This window comes from Macaca fascicularis, chromosome 19, assembly GCF_037993035.2.
Source record: "Macaca fascicularis isolate 582-1 chromosome 19, T2T-MFA8v1.1".
Classification (NCBI taxonomy): domain Eukaryota; kingdom Metazoa; phylum Chordata; class Mammalia; order Primates; family Cercopithecidae; genus Macaca; species Macaca fascicularis.
This window is the reverse complement of record NC_088393.1, coordinates 59,843,717-59,868,302: the sequence shown is the minus strand read 5'-3', so window position 1 is coordinate 59,868,302 and position 24,586 is coordinate 59,843,717. Positions and strand designations below refer to the sequence as shown.

The window sequence follows — 24,586 nt, the reverse complement described above, 5'->3', positions numbered from 1 at the left end:
AATCATCTTAGTTTCCACAAAGATGCAACATGTAAGTGGACCATGTAAGTGGACCACGTAAGTGGACCACAACTTTAAGATTCATCCTTAAATTCTGAAACATTAACTTAAAATGGGCAAGAAGCAACGCTGCTTCACAGGACAAGAAATAGTCACAAATACTCCCAAATCTGGAGAACAGACCCCGCCCACCCCTGGAGGTCCCGCTTCATCCCAGTTTTCAGTCCAGCCAAGCCCCAACTGGTCACGCCCCCTACCGGCCCCGGCCTCCCACCACCCTCTCGGGCCCTCCCCCAAGTCAGGCCCCGTCTCCGCCCAGCCCTTTCCCAGTCGCGCCCCGCCCAGGCCCCGCCCCCACGCCGCCCAGTTTTTTTTTTCCGCGCCCAGTTTCCTGCACACCCGGAAGCAGATCGCGCTGGGGAAAGGCCACTTCGCGCTGGGGAAAGGCCACATCGCTATGCGTGTGTTTCGATCTACCTGGATTAAACATTTGCTTCGCTTTGTCTACCTGGATTAAACGTGCATTTCGCAGTCCTCGGTTCTCCATACCCGTGACCTGGGGATCGCTACGGACCTTAAAATACCGCAACAGCCCCATTCGTCCCAAGTAAGTCGGAGAATTGCTTCCTTTTCGGTTTAAAATCTCTCTGAGGCTGTTTCTTGCTCTCTGCCTTTCTTCCTTAAGACCATGTAGACAACCCCATTCAGGTCGTTTTCCTGTTTAAAACCCTTTGCTTGGGCCCCGCGCCAAGTCTAGTCCTCGTTCGGGAGGTTCGCGCCCTCGCGACCCCCGAGCTTCTCCCTCGTCGGCCTCTGGAGGGGAGCGCCCGCCGTCCGGCTCCTGAAGGAGCCGCTTCTCCTCCCAGCTCCTGGGATTCTGCAGAACCTCCCTGTCCTGAGACATCGTCCCCCGCGCCACCTTGTGTCCTCCTCACGCCGGGTCCTTCCGTTCCGCAGGCTTCCCCTTCACAGCAACTGCTTTTCCTGACTCTCTGTTGGGGCAGGTGACCTGAGTCTGTCTTGTGACACCTAGTGTTCTTCGTTCCCAAATTTTACTCTACTGGAAAATGTGCTCTTCCGGGAGGTGGGCATCTTATTCCTCCCCTTTCCTCCCGAATGTGTGGGTGAGAGGGATCAGGAGAGGAAAAGACGGGGAACGACGGAGCAAAAGGAAAAACTGAGAAGAGAATGAGGGAGACCCGTAAATACGCGGCAAAAATGGATGATAATTTAGGGCTTTGCAAAGAGCACCAGTGAAACAGAGCGGTTGGAGAAAGTAGCAGGGGGAGAAAAGCAGGTAGAGAAATTTAGGAAAAAAGGGGGACCTTCAGAGAGATGAAGGGCAGCAAAATAGAGTGGGGCGGCAAAGGAGGAGGCACTGCAGACAGACAGTGGGGAGAAGGTAAAAGAGTTGGAGCCGTGGCTGACAGAGCTACGTGGTGCTGGGACTGAAAGAGAGGGCAGTGGGTGACAAGCAGAGTAGAGAGAGTACCACAGCAGGGAGGAAGCCTAGGAAGTTGGAGGTGCTAGAGTGGGAACAAATGAGCTGTAACAGGGAAGAGGGAGTTTAACAAGGAGAGCAGAGAGGGAGCTTAGATGGGGGAAAAGAGGCAGAGATACGTGAAGATTGGGGACAATTGGAAAGATTGAGGAGAAAGAGCTACAAGAGGTGAAGTAAGTTGTGACGCATTGGGCAGAACAGACCTAAAAGAGGGAATAAAGAAAGGGGTAAAAAACAGAAAAGGAGAAAAAAAAGACGCGCAGCATGAGAGAGGGAAACACATAGCAGTGAAGAGAGTGGGAGAGGACTCCATCCAGATGCGTGACAGTTGATTGGATATGGATGGTGGTTGTAATATGTTGATTTGTGGCTTTATACCCTGATTTAAAATGTGTTTCTTTAAGTTGTACTCATGAGGATGAAAGTCACGTTTTTTCTATAAGGCTTGTGCATTTTGTGTTTATTTTTATTAAAAGATATTTGGAATTCCTGTTTAGCCAGAGGGCAGTGATTTGATCTAGTTATTTGTGGTAACTCTGTTCTTCTCAAGGATGGAGTAGAGGATAAAGGAAGGGAGAAATGGGGCAAGAAATGACTGACTGTTACTACAAGATATGTCTTTGGTGTTTTTTCTGGCTTTGTTCTGTTTTGTTTTTTGGGGGGGGACAGGGTCTCTCTCTGTCTCCTAGGCTGGAGAGCAGTAGCATGATCTTGGGCTCATTGCAGCTTCTACCTCCTGGCCTCAAGCAGGCTTTCCACCCCAGCCTCTCAGCGCGCTGGAATTACAGATGTAAGCCACCACACCAGGCCTACGAGGTATGTCTTCGAAGGAGCATTGAAAGTCTTGGTTTTTTTTGTAATGAATTTCCTTGGAAGATGTTAGGGTCTCACTGGGGCATGTGCATCATTGAAGACATCTGTTTTAGTACATGGTGGTGCCAGTATTTGGGGGTGGGGTCATTACAGGTGTGCACCACCGTGCCCGGCTAATTTTTGTATTTTTAGTACAGACGGGGTTTCACCACGTTGGCCAGGCTGGTCTTGATCTCCAGACCTCGGGTGATCCACCCACATCGGCCTCCCAAAGTGCTGGGATTACAAGCATGAGCCACCGTGCTGGGCCTTTCCTGTTTATTTTTTAGAGTTGTTTTTTTTCTTCCCCCTAAACCTGGCCCATTTCAAGGTTCAGTTTGATAATGTGGCACTTAGCACAAGAGACTTCATTCTGGCTTGGTCTGGTAGTTCGGGAGGCTGGTCCGAAACAACGGCCTTCCCACAAAAAAGAACAAGATCATGTCCTTTCCCAGGACATGGATGGAGCTGGAGGCATTATCCTTAGCAAACTAACACAAGAACAGAAAACCAAACACTGCACGTTCACACTTACAAGTGGGAGGTAAATGATGAGAACACATGGACACATAGAGGGAAACAACACACACTGGGACCTACCTGAGAGTGGAGGGTGGGAGGAGGGAGATGATCAGGAAAAGTAACGTGTAGATATTAGGCTTAATACCCAGATGATGAAATAATGTGTACAACAAACCCCCATGACCCGTTTACCTATGTAACCAGCCTGCATATCCTGCACATGTACCCCTGAACTTAAAATATAAATTCAAAAAATACTTTGGGCTTCCATAAAATTTGTTTAACTGGTTATTCATTTTTCCTTCTACAGAATTACTTTAAACAGTGTTTTCTGATGGTGGTGTATTGACCATTAAATGCATGCGCACACACAGACCCTAAAGCCTCTAGTTTCCTTCCACTGTGCCCTAATTAAAACAAAACATACCATTAACTGTGTTTCTGCCTGTAGTGAGTACCCCTCTCTGTGCTTCATTTAAGAGCATAATACACTACAATCTTGTTCAGAGTCTCTGTCTTCACTTCTTGCCTCCAACTGTGTCTTGAATGTGTCGGATGAAACTTTCGTATCCACCATTCCACTGATAACTATTTTTCAGAGTCACCAGTGACCTCCCCATTTCTAAATCCAATGTATTTCATTTCCTGCTTTACTCTTTCTTTTCCTGTCAGGAGCTATTTGATTTTCTTGTCACCTCCCTGACCATTTCACACTTCTCTCTGCTGCTGTGTCCTGACTCCAAATTGTTTCTCAATGTGGGAATGACTCATGGCTTAGTCCTTGAACCTCTTCTTGTTTCTCTCCACACCCACTGTCTTTCCTCATCATCTCATCTTATGAATTTAAACACCACTGTATTAGGCCATTCTTGAATTGCTATAATGAAATACTGGAGACTGGGTAATTTATAAAGAAAACAGGTTTAATTGGCTCACAGTTCTGCAGGCTGCACAGGAAGCATAGCAGCATCTGCTTCTGGGGAGGCTGCAAGAAGATTCCAGTCATGGCAGGTGAAGGAGGAGCAGGTGTCTCATATGGCGGGAGCAGGAGCAAGAGAGAGTGAGGGGGGAGGCGCTACTTGCTTTTAAACAACCAGATCTCGTGAGAACTCACTGTGATAAGAACAGCACCAAGAGGTGGTGAGAAACCATTCAACACGAATCCACCCCCATAATCCAACCACCTCCCACCAGGCTCCACCAGTAACACTGGGGATTACAATTCAGTGTGAGATTTGGGCCAGGGACACAGAGCCAATCCATATCACCCACCTACCCGTCTCCATGTCCCCTGCAGACCTGTCCCCTGACCTCTAGAATTCTGTATCCTTTTGTCCTCTTGGCTGTGTGCTCAGCCAGCTAACAGGTATCTCCACCAAAAGCGACTGCCTGAACTCCTCAAGTACATTCCCCTGTGCTCCTGAACCTCTCAGGTGAAGGTGACCCTATACTTCCTGGCTTTAGTTTTAGATGTCAGCATATATTTGAAATAGAGAAAACATGACATTAAAAAGAAGTGCTTTAATTCATGTGATAAAGATAAGTTGTGTTTACTTAAAAAGGGTGAGGAAATACATAGTTTCTTAAATTACTGTGAGCTGTGGGAGAAGAGTGTTTGAATACCTCGTCTCTACCTAGTCTGCTCCCCAGAACCTCTCTGACCTCATCTCCTCCCTGTGTCCTCCCTGCTCCCGCTGCTCCAGCCACACAGGCCTCTTTCCTGTTCCTTGGGCTGAGGTCGCTTCTGCCTTAGGGCCTCTGCCTGGGCTGTCTGGCCCCTCAGCTGCAGGTGCAAACATCCTTCTTTCTTGAGGTCTTTGTTCTGATATCACCTTCTCCATTGGGACTTTTGTGACTCACCCTCCTCTCACCATTTAACACTCCAGCCACACCCTTGCCCCTACCCCTGGTGCATATTATGTGTCTCTGTGTTTCTTTCTGGTCCATTGTCTTCTACTGTCTACAAACTGGTAACAATGAGGCCCCAAGGAGAGAGCAGAGCTGGGAGGATGGGGCTGTGCTAGTCTTGCCCCCTTTAAGATGTACTCAACCCTGGCTTCACATTAGCATGCTGAGGCAGTTTGCGAATACATGTTTTGTGCCCTTTACCACAGATTCCACTTCCCATAGTTAGCATGGACTCAACCTTCATATTGTTTAAGGTACCCAAGTTGATTCTAATTTGTATCCAGCATTGAGCGTCAAACCTCTGTGTCTTCTGTTTCTGAGAGCTGAGCTCAGCCTGTGATCCACAGGGAGGTGAGGGGGCTGTGCTCTGTATGGGGTTTGATCAGGGATGGGTCTGTGTCCTGAAGGGAAGCATAGTCCAGCCCAGCTCCCCACTGCTGCAGGGTGTCCGGGAGGGGAACAAGTTCTGAAGAAAAGGGTGAGATGGCTGGGCGCGGTGGCTCAAGCCTGTAATCCCAGCACTTTGGGAGGCCGAGACGGGCGGATCACGAGGTCAGGAGATCGAGACCATCCTGGCTAACACGGTGAAACCCTGTCTCTACTAAAAAATACGAAAAAACTAGCCGGGCGAGGTGGCGGGCGCCTGTAGTCCCAGCTACTCGGGAGGCTGAGGCAGGAGAATGGCGTAAACCTGAGAGGCGGAGCTTGCAGTGAGCCGAGATCTGGCCACTGCACTCCAGCTTGGGCGACAGAGCCAGACTCCGTCTCAAAAAAAAAAAAAAAGGGTGAGAAACTCACTTAGTCATTGTGTAGGAATTTATTATTCTTGCACCCTCCTGGTGCAGTGGGTTGTCTGTCCACATGCTGAGGTCTTCCCTGTGGGCATGGTTGTGGCACAGAAAGGAATGTGTTGTTTCCAAGCATTAAACAACAGATTTTTGACTTTCAGATTTGACTTTTAAAGAATTAATTGTATTGACTGAGAGAGAAGCCCAAAAGAGGATGAAGAAAGAAAAGGAGTCAAGAATGGCTCTTCCTCAGGTAAAGTGATATGCTCAGTGGATTGTTTTGTCTCCTTCCTTTTTGGAATGCAGGGCATTGGAGTTGCAAATCTCTTGAGTCTGAAGTGTTCTGCCTGACACATTTGCTCGCACTAACCCATGCCTTCCCTCAGTCCCGCTCATCTGCACTTACATTCCAGATCTCACGGTGACCCAGTGACATGAGCTTGGGAAGAGGTTGCACTGGGCATGGTCCTGGGAAGGGCTCATACCCAGACATGGATGGAAATGGGGTGTGGGTCCTGCAGTGTCAGCTTCTGGGCAGCAGAGATTGTTTACCGGCAACATCTGAATGCACTGTCAGCTCTCAGTAGACCAGGAGTAGAGAAGCTGTATGTGGTAGTCACATGTTAATGTGTACAAATACCTTATAAATTCTTGAAAAGATGCCTTTAAGGGGAGATCTTTTCTACCTGGTTTTATTCCACATTTGAAGCTATAATGAATGAGTCACTCTTTCTAACTCCACAATCTTAATGACTGGGAATGGAATGGAAAACTAGGTACCGACATCAGTGATAGAGGGTGTTTTATTCCATCATTGCTTTTAAAATATGAAATCAACCTGAATGTCAGATTAATTTAGCCATTCTCAGCATATCCATCCCACAGAGAATGCAGTGTTCCTGCAGGGACTCTTACCAGCAGTTGTTTTTTGTAAAATGGTTATAATTTTGCTCAGATGTAAGAGCCAAACTTTTTTGATGTCAGAGAAGATGCAGCCAAATTCTGTCATTCCACCAATTATTATTAAATATTACGTTTCTTTTATTTTAAACATCACATGATATATATATTTGTTTTGTGGTAAAAGTCCAAACAGAGGTGCAATTTAGGCATTAAGAAGGGGGGATACAACATAAGCGTGATAGGGAGTAACATTTTATTATATGTGAAATTTATGCTAAATGAGATTTTAGGTGTTCTTGCCACAAAAGCAAAAAAAAAAAAAAGGTAACTGAGATATGGATATGTTAATTTGTTAAACTGTAGTGAGTTTTTTACTATCTATATCTTGCTATATTGTATACCTTAAATATACACAATAAAATTTGTAAGCAAACAAGTAAAAAACAGGGCATCAAGAACACACTTTAGTTTTATAGTAAAAACAACTTACAACCTGAAAAAAGGACATCAAGGCATATATATTTAAAAACTTTACAGAATGTGAAAGAGCTTCCAGAATGCGGTAAAAGAAAATTGAGCATAAAATGAAAATTATTTTATTTTGATTTCCACAAAATAATGAAATGTCCTCACAGTCCAAGGAATTGGAAAATGGACATATAAAGAATTTTTATTTTTTCTAGATCCTCAAAGAGAAAAAACTACATAGTAGTACTTTTTTTTCTTTAAAGAGTGGGAAATGTCATGTGTCATTGGTGGGAGGGGGCATCTTTGAACTTGGGATAGTGGGGAATCTTGCCAGATTCACCAAAACAGGAAATGTACTATCCTAGAAGAGGCGATCACTCTTTCAATTACGCACCTGGAGGAACCCAGGTTCCTTTTCCCTGTCACATCCTCCACCATGTGTCATGTTTCATTGAGGAGCTACAGTGGTAAGCTCTGTGGCAAGAATCAGTGAGAGGTGTCGAGATGCATTTACACGTCATTGTGGGTTTTTAGAAAACGATTCTTCAGTGAATGTTCTGCTGTATTTTCCAAGTTTTGGAAATGTACATGTTTTTTATGTTAATAAACATTAATAGCTTGTTTTGCATCCTCTTTGGAGCAATTTCTTAATGAAGACATGGATCTTCTACAATTTTTCACTTTTGCAAAAAATGTCACCGTGGCTGCTTCTGTGCATGCTGTCTTCACCACAAGTGTGTGAGGGTTACTTCACTGGCAGTTCAAAGAATGTTTGCTGCTTTTAGGACGGTATACCACAAAAGCAAAAATAATTATATGTTTGTTTTATCTTTTGGAAGCCCTGGCTCACGGTGTGATTATAAAATATGAAGTTTCTTGAAAATCTAATGTTTCTTGCTTACATTTTCTTTGCATGAATTTTTTTTGATTGAATCTTTAATTTGAATTTTTGTGTATATCTTTTTGTAGATTATATTTGATTACTTTTAAAGTTTCAGATTATAAATGTCATAATAGGTTCATATGAAGATTGGCAAACCTCTCCATTTCTTTCCAAAATTTTGTTGGTTCTTTTTTTTTATACAACAGTCACATTTTATTAAATTCCCACATACTTCGTTTGTGTTTGAATGACTGGGAGTTTTTACAGTTGCAGGTCTTGTCACCACATCTTCCAATAAGAATTGAGTTTGTCAGTCAGTGATTATATCTTTATTATGTCTTTCAGTAAAGCTTGTTTGTTTGCTTACAGTTCAGTAATGTTAGGTATATTCACATTATTTATTGGGCTTTCAGAATATATATGTTCTTGGTGCTTGATGGTTTCCCCTTATGCTCTCTTTATTTTTCTTTATTTTTTATAGTTTTTGTTTTCCTCCCTGTCAAAATCCCCTTTGAGTTCACTTATTCCTTCTTCTGTCTGATTAAGTCTGCTATTGAACTCATCTAGTGAATTTTTCAACTCAGTTATTGTATTTTTAGGTATACTTTTTTTCTTTCTTTGTTTTGTTTTCAGGCAGGGTTTTACTCTTTCCCAGGCTGGACTGCAGTGGCACAATCTTGGATCACTGCATCCTCGGCCTCCCGAGTTCAAATGAACCTCCCACTTCAGCCTCCTGAGTAACTGGGACTACAGGCGTGCACCATCACACCTGCCTAATTTTTGTACTCTTTGTAGAGATCGGATTTTGCCATGTTGCCCTGGCTGGTCTCGGAACTCCTGGGCTTAAGCAATTCTCCCACCTTGACCTCCCCGAGTGTTGGGATTACAGGCATGAGCCACGGTGCCCAGCCTCAGAATTTCTTTTTGATTCTTTTTTATAGCTTCTATCTGTGTTGATACTCTTCTTTGCATGCATAGTTCTATAGTTTTCCTGATTTCGTGAGCTTGTCTGTGTGTGCTGTCTTTTAACTCATTGAGCATTCTTGTGGCTATTATTTCAAATTCTTTGGTAATTCACATACAGTCAGCCCTCTGCATTCATGGCTCATGTAGCCACAGATGGAACCAACTATGAACTACAAATAGCCAGAAAAAAATGGATGGTTTCAAGGAACATGTATAGTCCTTTTTTTCTTGTCATTATTTCCTAAACAATGCAGTATAACAACTACCTACGTAGCATTTATGTTGTATTAGCTATTATGAATAGAGATGATTTAAATCATATGGGAAGATATAGGTAGGTTATATGCAAATATTATGCCTTTTTATATAAGGGACTTCAGTATCCATAGATTTGGTCTCCTTAGGGAATCTTGGAACCAATCCCCTGCATATACTGAGGGTGGTCCCCATTTCTTTTTAGTTCTTCAAAGCCATGATGTAAATCACCATTTCTTTAGTGTAAGTTTATAGAGACTTAATTGGTTTCTTTTTACAGACCGTATTTTCCTGTTTCTTTGTAAGCTTTCTTATCTTCTTTTGGCACTTCAGTATTTGAAAAATCATCTACCTCCCCAGTTTTCGGTGGTTGCTTTGTTCAGGGAGGACACTGCAGTCAACTCAACTAGATTCTGGAGACCTTCCACACCTTTTCTGGCTGGGGATTTTGTCCTCTCTGGGCCTTTGCTTGTCATCTCTTCATTGAAAATGTTTGCTGGTTTCTACCCAGAAGCTCCCCTGTTGTCTCTCTTTGGTATTGCAGACTTGGGTGCTACAGTAAGCTGTAGTACTAGATCTTCACTTAGTGTTTGTCTGTGTTACTGCACACACTGGTTTATGTAAATCATCCTTTTTCTCAGTGGCCCCTAACCTTTCACCTTGTTCTTGTCAGTGCTTATATTCAGTAAGAGAGAAACCAGCCCATCAGTTGGTCATCTGAAAAGTCAGGATGTTGGACAGATATTCTGCTCCTTTCCATCCCCTAGATGATCTTGGGAGTTGTGGGTTTCTTTTCTGTTACCCCTGCATGGCAGGGTCTGCGTCTCTGTCAAGTGGATGCTTCAGATTTTCCTTCAGAGCTTCTATACTGTTTGCTTTATGTTGGCCTGAGGTGTAGAAACCTCGTAACTGTTTTGTGGATTTATCCCCGAGGCAATTAGTCTATGAATTGTTGTTAAAATCATTTCACTGTGGTGACTGGAGAGTTTGGGGATTCTTGTTCCTTTATCTTGCTGACATCACTCAGTATAGTTTTATAATTTGTTCACAGAATTCTGAAAATGTTTTGTACTTAAGTGCCACGGTATATATGCTAATGAAAATTTAGAAGTGTGTGTGTTGTTGTTGTTGTTGTTTTTAAATTAGTGTACTAAAGTAGGAAGATTATTTCAGTATATTATTAGTTTGTATACTTAAATATTCTTTTTCTGGGTTGCAATCATGTTATCTTTCCCTTTTTTTTTTTCTGAGATGGAATTTCGCTCTTGTTGCCCAGGAGCGAATCATGAGATTTCCCAGCCAGCAGAATCATGAGAAATACATTTCTATTGTTCATAAATTAGTCTCTTTTATTTTGTTATAGCTGCACAGAAAGACTAGGACATATTCTGTTATATAACTGTTGGATTCTGTTGATTCAACTCTAATTTTTAGACATCTGGGTTCAGGTGCTTGTTGCGCTGTTGGCAGGTTGTTGACCTAGGCGAGTTTCTTAGCCTGTCTGTGACACAGTTGTCTTCTAGTAAGATGGGAAGAAATATTTCTGTCCTAGGTTATTATGTCATCATTTGAGTTAGAACATGTAAAGCCTTTGGAGTAATGCCCGGTACATGGGGAGTGTTCCAAAACTTTAGTCCTTGCTGTTGCTCTTGTCATCAGTTTTTAGTTTCTGACCTTTCTTTAAAGCCACTAAGAACACTGTCATCTCTGAAGACACCACTTGTATTCTAGCTCATCTGGACACCTCACTTGGTGTAACAAATATAATATCTAAAACTTTCATAGGGATAACCATGTGTTTATTTCTTATTTTGTCCGCAGAAGTGAGAAATGTGCACTGATTTAGATAAAATCCTAATCTCCTATTGAATTTTATAAAACCCAAAATTAGGGACACATAATTATCTCACAGATGCTTTTAATGGATATGTCAAAACACACACTTCAAATTGATGTGACAGTTCTTTCCTCTTCTCATTTTATGTAAAGATAAGAGCTCACCCATTGCTCATACTGAAATGTGTTTTCATTTCAGGGATCTTTGACATTCAGGGATGTGGCCATAGAATTCTCTCAGGAGGAGTGGAAATGCCTGGACCCTATTCAGAAAGCTTTATACAGGGACGTGATGTTGGAGAACTACAGGAACCTGGGCTTCCTGGGTGAGGATAATTTTCCTCTAGAAGTTAGGATCTTCCCTTGTGCATTTTTGTACTTTCCTTATTGTGTTTCTTGGGAGGCCCTACATTATTTGACAGAGATTGAAGCCTTGTTGATTCACAAATAAAAAGCTTCATGGATGTTCTGCTTCCTTCTTTGTACGTTAGTGGTGGTTCCAGAGCTGAGGTACATATAAAACCTTATGGCAGAGTTAATATATCCAATTCCCTGTTCCTGTTTTCTATCCCTGTGGTTTTTTTTTTTTTTTTGGACACAGTCTCAGTCTGTCACCCAGGCTGGAATGCAGTGGTGTGATCTCGGCACACTGCAACCTTATCTTCTTGGGATCAAGCCATCCTCCCACCTTAGCCTCCCAAGTAGCTGGGACTATGGGTATGCAACACCATGCCCAGGTAGAGACAGGGTTTCACTCTGTTGCCCAGGCTGATCTTGAACTCCTGTGCTGAAGCCATCTTCCTGTTTTGTCCTCTGAAAGTGCTGAGATTACAGGCTTGAGCCAGTACGCTTGGCCTATCCCTGTGTTTTTGATTTAGTATTTCTTGGGAGAGAGCTAGATATCTGCATCTTACAGTGTTCCCTGAACATTCAGAAGGAGGCAATCAATGGATGAGTTTGTGAAATATTTTATAGATTCAACTGTAGTGTTTTCTCTTCTACCTAAACATTAGGCTGGGTTCTGGAAAAACCATGGGACATCTTCTTTCTTTTTTTTATAAGCAGGACTCTGTCTTCCTGACCTGAATATTATCTCCATGTTGGAGCAAGGGAAAGAGCCCTGGACTGTAGTGAGCCAAGTGAAAATAGCAAGGAACCCAAACTGGGGAGAATGCATGAAAGGCGTGATCACAGGTAAGAGCTCAGATGGGCACAATGGAAGCAGCATGATGAAATTGTGTGTGTAAAACTCTGCAAGTGGGAGAGTTCTGTGGGGAAACAAATTTGATTTTCTGTGAGCTCCGAAATTTTTCTTCTTTCCTGCTTATCACTTTGCTCTCCAGACACGTATAAGTTTACCCTTTCACTCTCCACGGGTTGCTGCAGCTCAAACAGAGTAAAGGACAAGACTGTTATGATGAACCACAGTGTCATCTGAATTCTCTGCACTCTGATGCTTTGACTCTGTGGCGTGGGAAGGGCCTTTTCAAAGAAGTCTCTTTTCCGTGTGGTCTCTCCTCCTGTTCTTCATTCCATCTGATCCTCAGTTCTCTGATCCATATAGATTAGAGCTCCATAGTCCTGATGCCTGGAGCTTTTCTGGTTCCACCTCATTTCGTATACTTGAAAGTGCTGGTCAGGAGATGGGGAAACATTGGTTGCCCTTCCTTTGAAGCTGGGGTCCTAGAACTGCACGCGACTGTCTTCAGCCCTCTGCCTGTTCTGGTCCCTCAGCCATTTTCTTAGTTCTTCTTTGGACACTCTTCTCGGATTTGTGACAGGGGAATGAGTTGGGTCTCCTGAGATTGTTACATAGAAGAATTGTAAAGACAGTTGACATAAAGATCCGCTCTTTATTCTTAGTCCTACACAGGGAGCATATCTTTGTCTTCACACTCTTAGTTTGGGATCTGTGGACAGAGCAGAGTCTCATTTCAAGATCCCTCACAATCCAACTCCTGTGTTTTTCTCTGTCTTGTTTATGCCTTGGCTATTTCTGATCTTACATTCTCTTTTATGTTTGTGTGATTTTTTTGCCTCTGAGACTTGCTTTGAATAAACACATTTCTAGGGTCTGACATTTTATCCTTTTTTCCTGCTGTGATAACCTATCTTGGGGTTATGAATATCTCGTGGACTATCTTATGGAGTGGGTTTACTGGGTAAGAGAAAATTTTTGAAGGAGAGCACTTTGAGTAATGAGTTTTAACATCATCTTGCTACATACAGATGTGACTATTAAAGTCAGAGTAGAATGATCAGCATTTATCATGATATTCAGATAGCATCACAAGAGCCTGGTTTCTGAGAAATGTCACAAAAGTATCTCTCAAGGGTACTGTGGTAATGTTGATCTCATATACTAATGGTCCTCTTTTTTGAGCTAGCAGTGAATGGTGTAGGAATTTCTCCCATGCCGGGCGCGGTGGCTCATGCCTGTAATCTCAGCACTTTGGGAGGCTGAGGCGGGTGGATCACCTGAGGTTAGGAGTTCTAGACCAGCTGGCCAACTTGGTGAAACCCCGTCTCTACTAAAAATACAAAAATTAGCCGGGCATAGTGGCAGGTGCCTGTAATCCCAGCTACTCGGGGGGCTGAGGCAGGAGAATCATTTGAACCCGGGAGGCGGAAGTTGTGAGCCGAGATTGCACCATCGCACTCCAGCCTGGGGGACAAGCTGGGGGACAAGAACAAGACTTCATCTCAAAAAAAAAAAGAGGAATTTCTCTCAGGGAGAACATTGTCCAAGTTCACAGCTTCATCTCTGCAGGGTGGTTGCCTGAACCACTGCTTATGCCACACTTTTCTTCCCCAGTATTTTTGTTTACAGTGAGTACGACTTTGATCTTGAGGAAGCTAATGAAGTTGAATGAGGCTTATTTTTTTTAAGTCCAGAAAGTTCGTTTTAAGCAGCCGTTGCTTTCATCTGATGCATTTTCATGTATTATAAATGAACTTTGTTTTTATTTATGTAACGATCAGTTCCATAGTTTTGAGGATACTCAGTTTTGTTTGTTTTATGTTTCTATGTGTGGTAGTGTTGCGTTGGGGAATGCATATTGTTTTATGTATTTTACAAGATTTCCTTCTCTAGTACACATGGTATAGCTCAGCAGCAGTTTCCTAAAACTTACACAAACTCCATAGTGTTGTGTTGACAGTTTCAGTTATTGCTTTTACTTCTGTTTCACCTGACTTCATTCCTACTATGAAAGTATATGTTTGTCAATTAAATTGATTACAGTTTTTAAGTTGGAAATTTTTAATATCTTGAACATAATTTTTTAAGTTACTGTCTTAATTGTGGAAATACCATTTAATAGATTGATCATTCTTTGTTATATGACATACATTGCTTTTCTGTAATAAGTTTCAGTTTCCTAAATATAGCTTGCTGAGTGTTCAAATTGCACTGTTTTTTTCTTTATTGGAACAAATGCTATATTATAATGACTATTCTGTCTACATTCATGTCCATCATGTTATAGTGAATCATTATTTAAAAATCTAACTTTATTTACACTTAGCCCATTTCTTACACTTCAGGGACTTCTCTACTATTTATAAAACCTACATATTTGTTTCATGATGCTCAAGCAATGAAGAATAAATTCTCTTAAAAAACTTGTATTGGGCCAGGAGCAGTGGCTCATGCCTGTAATCCCAGCACTTTGGGAGGCCGAGGCGGGTGGATCATTTTGAGATCTGAGGTCAGGAGTTCAAGACCAGCCTGACCAACATGGTGAATCCGTTTCTACTAAAAATACAAAAAAATTAGCCAGGCATGGTGGTGCATGCATGTAATCTCAGCTAGTTGGGAGGCTGAGACAAGAGAATTTCTTGAACCCAGGAGACAGACGTTGCATTGAGCTGAGATCGCGCCACTGTACTTTAGCCTGGGTGACAGAGCAAGACTCTGTCCCTAAAAAAAATAAGAAAAAAAAAACAAACTTGTATTTTGTCCAGAAAAGTTTTTCCTATATTTTCTTCTAGAATTTTTGTAGCTTGAAGTCTTACATGTAAGTCTTTATTCATCTTGAATTAATTTTTGTATATGATGAGAGATAGGAGTCCAGTTTCATTCTTCTGTTTATGGCTAGCCAGTTTTTCTAGCATCCTTGTTGAATAGAATGGCTTTTCCCAATTGTTTTTGTTGACTATAAAAGATCAGTTGGTTGTAGGTGTGTGGCTGTATTTCTGGGTTTCCTATTCTGTTTCATCGGATAGCTTTCTATTTTAATGTTAGCATTTATATCTATAGATTTTCTATCTTAGCACTTTTTTCTGCATTCACAAGTCTTGGTATGTTCTATTTTCATTTTCCTTTGTTTTGAGATTTTTTAAAATTTCCCTTGTGATTTCTAATTTGACATATTGGCTGTTTAAGAGTATGGTTTTATTTGTTTTTGTTTTTGTTTTTTGACATGGAGTTACGCTCTTATTGTCCAGGCTGTAGTGTAGTGGTGCAATCTCAGCTCACTGTAACACTCCACTTCCTGGGTTCAAGCGATTCTCCTGCCTCAGCCTCCCGAGTAGCTGGGATTACAGGCATCTGCCACCACGCCTGGGTTTCACTATGTTGGCCAGGCTGATCTTGAACTCCTGACCTCAAGTGATCCACCTGCCTCAGCCACCCAAATTGCTGGGATTATAGGTGTGAGCCACCACACTGTCCTAAGAATATGTTGTTTCCACATATTTGTTGATAATCTAATTTTCTTTCTTGATCTCTAGTTTTACTTTATGATGATGGGATAAGTTATGCTTTATGATTTTAGTCTTTAAAAAGTTTAAAAAATTTTTTCTTTTCCAATATTTTTTTTTGAAAAATGTTTCATGTGCAGTTCTGAAAAATTTGTATTGTGCTATTTTTGGATGTTGTGTTATGCATATATAGGTTAGGTTCAATTTGATGCATCGTTTAGGTTCTCTAGTTCCTTATTTTTCTTCTGTCTGTCCTATTTATAAGTAAAAATAGGCCATTGAAGTCTCTTATTATTACTGTGAAACTACTTCTCCCTTTAGTTGTATTAATTTTGCTTCACATATTGAGGATTGCTATATTAGGCACATATTATTATATCTTCCTAGTTAATTAACCTTTTAATCATTATATAATGCCCTTCTTTGTCTCCAGTTTTTTTTTTTTTGTTTTTTTTTTTTTGAGACGGAGTCTCGCTCTGTCGCCCAGGCTGGAGTGCAGTGGCCGGATCTCAGCTCACTGCAAGCTCCGCCTCCCGGGTTCGGGCCATTCTCCTGTCTCAGCCTCCTGAGTAGCTGGGACTACAGGCGCCCGCCACCTCGCCCGGCTAGTTTTTTTTTTTTTTTGTATTTTTTAGTAGAGACGGGGTTTCACCGTGTTAACCAGGATGGTCTCGATCTCCTGACCTAGTGATCCGCCCGTCTCGGCCTCCCAAAGTGCTGGGATTACAGGCGTGAGCCACCGCGCCCGGCCTTGTCTCCAGTTTTGACATAAAGTCTATTTCGACTGACATCAGTTTAGCCACTGCTGATGTCTTTCTGTTACCGTTTATAGGGGATATCTTTTTTCATCGCTCAATTCAGCCTACCTATATCCTTTGAATTAAAATGAGTATTTTCTGGATAGTGTGTAGCTGAAGCCAGTTTTAGAAATTCATTCAGCCAGTCTCTGTCTTCAGACTGTGGAGTATAAACCACTTACATTTAATGTAATTACTGATAGAAAAGGACTTATATTGCCATTTTGTTAAGTGTTTTCTGTGTCTCTTTTAGATTTTTTTTGTTCTGTTTCTCTTACTGCCTTCGTTTTTGTATAGTTGATTTTTTTTTTCCTGAAATGGTTCTACTTCCATTGTGTGTGTCTTCTATACATTCTTTGTGGTTACCGTTGCAATTACAGAAAACACTTTTGATTTATAACATCCTATTTTCAACTAATAACAGCTTAACTTCAATTACATACAAAAATGACTTTTTTACAGATCTGCTTCCATGTTATGTTTTGTCTTTTTTTTTTTTTCCTTTTTGTGGAGAACGGGGTCTCGCTATATTACCCAGACAGGTCTCGAACTCCTGGGCTCAAGCTATCCTCCCGCCTCTGCCTCCCTGAGAGCTGGGATTACAGGCGTGAGCCACCACGCCCGGCTTCCATGTTGTGTTTTGATATCCCAGTTACTTTCATTGTATATACTGTGTCTCCATTGACATATATTTCAACCTTGACAAGAGTCTCCTGCTTTCTTTGTTTTCTCAAATCTTTGCCTGTTGTGCTAGGGTCCTCATTCTGCACCCCATGTCTCCTTAACATTCTTGTACTATCAATAAAGTTTTATGGTATCATTATGTGTGTGTACGAAATGAATTCATCCATCTCCTCTTCATGGCAGTTTTCAAGTTTTTTCTTAAGGACTGAATTATAAGAACAGTCTTTCACATATCTCCTGATAGGTAGGGTTGTTGAGCATATACCTGGAAATAGAACTCATGGGACATTCAATTTGATAAATTTCATAGCAAATATTATAGAGACATAATCTGTTTTCTTCCCATATCATCATACCACCTCCTTTTTAATTTTCTTCCCTTGTTGTCCTGCACCCATAGTGTATTTCTCACATTTAAGTATTAGTACAATGCTACTTCTACATTAGTTTCTCTTTTCTTCCAAAGCCAGGATTTTAGCTGTTTCTTGTGCAGTTACATTCCACAGCTCTGCAAGCACACAAACCTTGCTGCCCCATGCTTATTACTCCTTGCTCTCCCGGCTTGCCCTTTCTCCTCTTGGGCCTTTCCTAACATATTACTTTGGTCCAGATGGACTACCCAGTTACTGCCTAGCGTATTAATTTTATACTTCCATTATTGCAGAACTCCCTCACCTCCTATGCTACTCTCATTCTGTAAGGGGTCACCCCTACTCATTTACTTGACCATTGTCTGATAACACTGCCTAAATCAATATGATGACTCAGAAACCGTTCGTTATTCATGACGGATGGCTGAATAATGCTTTTGGCAACACAGCATTGCAGGGAGCCGAAGGTCCATGGGACGTGACCAACTCAGCATTCCACTGGAGGCTATATGATCAAACAGCAAATTGTTTATCATGAATGCAGGATGTGGGCAAACTCATGACTGCTTCTGCTGACAGAAGTTTTGCTGGAGGCAATCACTCCCTGGCGCCAAGGTTATCTACTGCAATATCTAGAGCCTGTTGTTTGAGGAATGCAGTCTTGCAAACCTACTTTGGGCTGAGCAGCTGACCCCTTCTTCCACCCTCCTTCTCACTATCTCTCTTGCTTAGTAAATACAGAGGGCTGTGTAAAGCTCAGGGCCCTTGTCCACTAGAGGCAAGGTGCCCCCGACCCCTTCTTCCAAATACACTCTTTTGTCTCTTGTCTTTTATTCCCGCATTCGCCCCCTTTGTTCAGTTCCCCTAGGTCCATGTGGGTTACATAGTGGCACCCTGAACAGCGACAGAATCAGGTGCTCTACACAAAATGGCTCTTGAATTATTTCTACACTCTTGATATTTGGGTTGACCTGTTATCTGCACTGCTTGTTTGGGAGTTGTTTTTAAAAACATGTTTGATCTTGCAAACCCAGGTTCTTATATCTTACTTTCTTTGTAAATTGGGTATAGATACATAAATGCTGTGGGCATATTTAGTGTGCTTGTTTGTTAAATAATGATAACTTACCTAAAGCCTTTTTAAACAAGTTAATGCTGTTAGCTAGCTTAGAATATTGCATGTTTTATAGTAAAGACTCACAAATTTGTTTAATAACGTGTATCAACATTGTTTCATGTTTATAATGAGATAGCATATTGGCTTTACCTTAATCAGCATGGCTAGCTATATCAGATACCATAGATAGGATGGTTTAAACAGCAGAAATTGACTTTTCACAGATCTAGGTGGTACAAAGTTCAACATGTCAGAGTCAGCCACTTTGGTTCTTGGTGTGGGCTTTTTTCTGGTGTGCCATGGCTGACTGTTTTTGTGTTCTCATGTGGCAGAAAGATTGTCATGCAAAAAAACAGAAGCTTTTTCACGTCTCTTCTAATTGCATTCCTGAAGTTCTATGCACCATCCTGACGTAATTGCCACCCAAAGACCACACTTCCAAATACTATATCACACTGAGGATGGGACCTTAACATAGGAATTTTGGCAGACATAAGTCTTTATATCAGAACAGTCTACATTGTATCTGTAAATTTTCATTTTGCAGTTTGTTCCAAACAGTGTTGTCTTTTATCTTAGTTCATACATTTTCCAAGTGCAATCTCTGTATCATACATGTTTTGTGGCCAATGAACTGGATAATTAAAGACAATGAACAGGACTGGGTACGGTGGCTCATGCCTGTAATCCCAGCACTTTGGGAGGCAGAGGTGGGCAGATTGTTTGAGCTCAGGAGTTCCAGACCAGCCTGGGCAACATGGCAAAACCTCATTTCTATGAAAACTACAAAAAAATTAACTGGGCATGATGGCGTGCATCTATCTGTGGTCCCAGCTCTCAGGAGGCTGAGGTGGGAGGATCGCTTGAGCCTATGAGCTGGAGGTTGCAGTGAGGTAAGATCATGCCACTGCACTCCAGCCTGGGTGAGAGAATGAGACTCCATCTCAACCAAAAGCAAAAAAAGACAATGAATATATAGGGAGTTGCTCTATTGTTTGTTACATAGTTGTAGGCACGAAATCATAACTGGAATTTCTGATTTCCTTTCCCAAGTTTTATTCTTTTTTTGAGGCAGTCTCTCTCTGTTGCCCAGGCTGAAGTGCAGTGTCGCAATCTTGACTGACTGCATCCTCCCCCTTACGGGTTTATGTGACTCTCGTGCTTCAGCCTCCTGAGTACTTGGGATTACAGGCATGCACCATCACAGTTGGCTAATTTTTTATATTTTTAGTAGAGACGAGGTTTCACCATGTTGGCCTGGCTAGTCTCGAACTCTTGGCCTCAAGTGATCTGCCCGCCTTGGCCTCTCAAAATGCTGGGATTATAGGTCTGAGTCACCATACCTGTTCCCTTTTTTTTTTTTTTTTTTGAGATGGAGTCTTGGTCTGTCGCCCAGACTGGAGTACAGTGGCGCAATCTCAGCTCACTGCAACCTCTGCCTCCTAGGTTCCAACGATTCTCCTGCCTCAGGCTCCCGAGTAGCTGGGATTATAGGCATGTGCCACTATGCCCAGCTGATTGTTACTTTTAGTATAGACAGGATTTCACCATGTTGGCCAAGCTAGTCTCGAACTCCTGACCTTGTGATCCACCTGCCTCAGCCTCCCAAAATGCTGGGATTACAGGCATGAGCCACTGCGCCTGGCTGACCTGTCCGCAATTTTCAATCTTTATTATGTTATGTATTTACCTTTCTCTCATCCAAGTACTAACCAGTTCTGACACTGCTTAGCTTCTGAGATCAGATAGATCAGATGCATTCACGGTGGTATGGCCATAGACATATTTACCTTTCTTTTATCTTTAAAAGCCAGTGATCTCAACGTATTTTCTAGTTATCATATGCTGCCTCTAGAAGTTCTTGCTTATTATTAATGGAGAATTGTTTAGAATTTCATACTATAAATTTGTATTTTGTGGTTGTTTATTATTTACCTGCTGGTTTTATCACAGGCTATTAGAATGTTTTATTTATTAATTTATATTATGATTATTAATTAGTTAATATTTACCATTACAGTATATCTTGCTGTGGTTTTAGCATTTATTTGTATGAAATAAATATATGTAACTTTTTTTCTCTTCTATTATGAGGGAGCCATATGTTTACTGCCAGTTGGTGTGTCATTTGGGGTCAGTGGTTGCAAAAGACTTGTTTTGGTGCTCATTTATGTTTGCACAACACAAGTCTTTTGGTCAAAGGATGTTTGAAACTAGGCTTTCCTAAAATTGATTTGAATTACATGTGATCATCTTTACTACAGAATTCTATTCATTTTGCATTTCTACAAATAGAAGATCATGGTAGAAAAGTTTCACAACTTGCTAGCATATTATGTTTAGTGTAGTGTGTTTTCAGTATAAAATAATATTTACCAATAATAGTTATTTTAAAACTCCATGTTCATTATATTTTGCAGGTATCTCTCCTAAACGTGTGATCAAGGAATTACCACCAATACAGAACAATAACACAGGAGAAAAATTCCAAACAGTGATGTTGGAAGGACATGAAAGCTATGACATTGAAAATGTTTACTTCAGAGAAATCCACAAAAATCTACAGGACCTTGACTTTCAATGGAAAGATGGTGAAATAAATTGTAAAGAAGCACCGATGACCCATAAAAACAATCTTACTGGTACAACAGTTCGACATAGTCAAGGGGACGTAGAAAACAAGCATATTGAAAATCAGCTTATATTAAGCTTTCAGTCCGGTCTGGCTGAATTGCAGAAATTTCAAACTGCAGGGAAAATTTATGAATGTAATCAAATTGAGAAGACAGTTAATAATGGTTTTTTAGCTTCACCACTTCAAAGAATTTTTCCTAGTGTCCAAACCAACATTTCTAGGAAATATGGGAATGATTTTTTGCAACTTTCGTTACCTAGACAAGATGAGGAAACATACATTGGGGAAAAACCTTACATAGGTAATGAGTGTGGCAAAGCCTTTAGAGTGTCTCCAAGTCTTATTAATCATCAGATGATACATACAACAGAGAAACCTTACAGATGCAATGAGTCTGGCAAAGCCTTTAATCGGGGCTCACTACTAACAATACATCAGATAGTCCATAGAAGAGGGAAACCATATCAATGTGATGTATGTGGCAAGATCTTCAGACAAAATTCAGATCTTATAAATCACCAGAGAAGTCACACTGGAGACAAGCCCTACATATGTAATGAATGTGGCAAGTCCTTTAGTAAAAGTTCTCACCTTGCAGTTCATCAGAGAATTCATACTGGAGAGAAACCTTACAAATGTAATCGATGTGGGAAGTGCTTTAGTCAAAGTTCCTCTCTTGCAACTCATCAGACAGTTCATACTGGAGACAAACCCTACAAATGTAATGAGTGTGGCAAAACCTTTAAACGGAACTCAAGCCTCACTGCACATCAGATAATCCATGCAGGAAAGAAACCATATACATGTGAGGTATGTGGCAAGGTCTTTTATCAAAATTCACAACTTGTAAGGCACCAGATAATTCATACTGGAGAGACACCTTACAAATGTAATGAATGTGGCAAGGTCTTCTTTCAACGTTCACGTCTTGCAGGGCATCGGAGAATTCATACTGGAGAGAAACCTTACAAATGTAATGAATGTGGCAAGGTCTTCAGTCAACATTCACATCTTGCAGTGCATCGGAGAGTTCATACTGGAGAGAAACCTTACAAATGTAATGAATGTGGCAAAGCCTTTAATTGGGGCTCATTACTCACTATACATCAGAGAATTCATACCGGAGAGAAACCTTACAAATGTAATGTGTGTGGCAAGGTCTTTAATTATGGTGGATACCTTTCAGTTCATATGAGATGTCATACTGGAGAGAAACCGCTCCATTGTAATAAATGTGGCATGGTCTTCACTTACTATTCATGCCTAGCACGTCATCAGAGAATGCATACTGGAGAGAAACCTTACAAATGTAATGTGTGTGGCAAGGTCTTCATTGACAGTGGAAACCTTTCAATACATAGGCGAAGTCATACTGGAGAGAAACCTTTCCAGTGTAACGAATGTGGCAAGGTCTTCAGTTACTACTCATGCCTAGCGCGTCATCGGAAAATTCATACTGGAGAGAAACCTTACAAATGTAATGATTGTGGCAAAGCCTATACTCAGCGTTCAAGCCTCACTAAACATCTGGTAATTCATACTGGAGGGAACCCTTACCACTGTAATGAGTTTGGCGAGGCTTTTATCCAAAATTCAAAACTTGCAAAATATCACAGAAATCCTACTGGGGAGAAACCACACAAATGTAGTGAATGTGGTAGAACTTTTAGTCATAAAACAAGTCTGGTGTACCATCAGAGAAGACATACTGGAGAGATGCCATACAAATGTATTGAATGTGGGAAAGTCTTTAATTCCACTACAACCCTTGCAAGGCATCGGAGAATTCATACTGGAGAGAAACCTTACAAATGTAATGAATGTGGCAAGGTCTTCCGTTACCGCTCAGGCCTTGCACGTCATTGGAGTATTCATACTGGAGAGAAACCTTACAAATGTAATGAGTGTGGCAAAGCCTTTAGAGTACGTTCAATTCTGCTTAATCATCAGATGATGCATACTGGAGAGAAACCTTATAAATGTAATGAATGTGGTAAAGCTTTTATCGAAAGGTCAAACTTGGTTTACCATCAGAGAAACCATACTGGAGAGAAGCCATACAAATGTATTGAATGTGGCAAGGCATTTGGGCGGCGGTCTTGCCTCACTAAACACCAACGAATTCATTCTGGTGAAAAACCTTATAAATGTAATGAGTGTGGCAAATCTTACATTAGTCGCTCAGGCCTTACTAAACATCAGATAAAACATACTGGAGAGAACCTTACAACTAAACTCAATGTGGAAAGGCCTTTAGACGTTGTCCTAACTTCTGGGATCCCCAAATAATTTATACTTAACTGATACAATTTGTCTATTTGTCCCTTCCCTTTGAAGTCTCATGTGGAATTGTAATCTCCAGCATTGGAGGTGGGGCCTAGTGGGAGGCAACTGGATCATGGGGGTGGATTTCTCAAGAAAGGTTTAGTACCATCCCCTTGTTGCTGTCCTTGTGATAGTGAGTTCTCATGAGGTCTGGCTGTTTAAAAGTGAATGGCAGGGCCAGGCGCCTGTCTCATGCCTGTAATCCCAGCACTTTGGGAGACTGTGGACGGACCACTTGAGGTCAGGCATTCGAGAGCAGCCTGGCCAACATGGTGAAACCCTGTCTCTGCCTAAAATACAAAAAATTAGCTGGGCTTCATGGTGGGTACTTGTAGTACCAGCTACTCGAGAAGATGAGTCAGGAGAATTGCTTGAACCCTGGAGGTGGAGGCTGCAGTGACCCAAGATCGTGCCACTGCACTCCTGCCTGGGCAACAGAGTGAGACTCCGTCACACACACACACACGCACGCACGCATGAAAGTGAATAGCACCTCCCTCTTGTTTGTTCCCCTTCTGGCTATGTGACATGCCCACTCCCCCTTCACCTTCCACCATCATTTTAACCTTCCCGAGGCTTCCCCAGAGGGTGAGCAGATGGCAGCACCATGTTTCCTGTAAAGCCTACAAAATTGTGAGCCAATTAAACCTCTTTATACATTAGCCTCAGGTATTTCTTTCTAGCAATGCAATTATGGCCTAATACATTTACACATGAAGTGAAGAATATAGCTAAGTTTCAAGCAAGTGTTCACTAGGCATAAGAATATACATCCTGGAGAGGAATCACAGAAGTGTAATATGTGTGGCAAGAATACTAAAGGTCAAAACTTGTGGATCTATAAATAACTCAAAGTGCAGATATGCTTTACAAATGAAATGAGTGTGGCAAAAACTTTGTACCAGAGTTCAGTCACTACTTGACATGAGAGTTTATATTGGAAATAAATCATATAAATATATGTGCTAGAGGCTTCCCCGAGGTATCTGAACTCGCTAGACATCAGAATATACATCTTGGACAGGAACCACACAAATGCAACTTGTGTGCATTTTTTTTTTACCCGAACAT

General features: G+C 41.5%; 1 protein-coding gene across 15 annotated transcripts; it reads left to right on the top strand.

The window, feature by feature from the left end:
- Positions 1-395: 395 nt before the first annotated feature.
- Positions 396-24,177, top strand: ZNF841 (zinc finger protein 841). 15 transcript variants are annotated; one of them, XM_074024424.1, is made up of 7 exons: positions 396-607; positions 958-1,084; positions 2,171-2,317; positions 5,733-5,824; positions 11,082-11,208; positions 11,948-12,076; positions 20,976-24,177. In XM_074024424.1, the coding sequence occupies exons 4-7, from the start codon at positions 5,786-5,788 to the stop codon at positions 23,477-23,479; spliced, it is 2,799 nt and encodes a 932-aa protein (XP_073880525.1). In that variant the 5' UTR covers positions 396-607; positions 958-1,084; positions 2,171-2,317; positions 5,733-5,785; the 3' UTR covers positions 23,480-24,177. The 15 variants fall into 15 exon arrangements, with proteins under 15 accessions (XP_073880525.1, XP_073880519.1, XP_073880521.1 ...); XM_074024418.1 differs by having other exon boundaries at positions 11,945-12,076; XM_074024420.1 differs by lacking the exon at positions 958-1,084 and having other exon boundaries at positions 2,228-2,317.
- Positions 24,178-24,586: the final 409 nt, after the last annotated feature.

Excerpts from the sequence above, each read along its gene's own strand:
- ZNF841 (XM_005590175.4), top strand. The coding sequence starts at position 5,786 with ATGAAGAAAGAAAAGGAGTCAAGAATGGCTCTTCCTCAG. Across the intron at positions 5,825-11,081 it reads CAAGAATGGCTCTTCCTCAG|GGATCTTTGACATTCAGGGA; the intron begins GTAAAGTGATAT and ends TTTTCATTTCAG. Across the intron at positions 12,077-20,975 it reads CATGAAAGGCGTGATCACAG|GTATCTCTCCTAAACGTGTG; the intron begins GTAAGAGCTCAG and ends TATATTTTGCAG.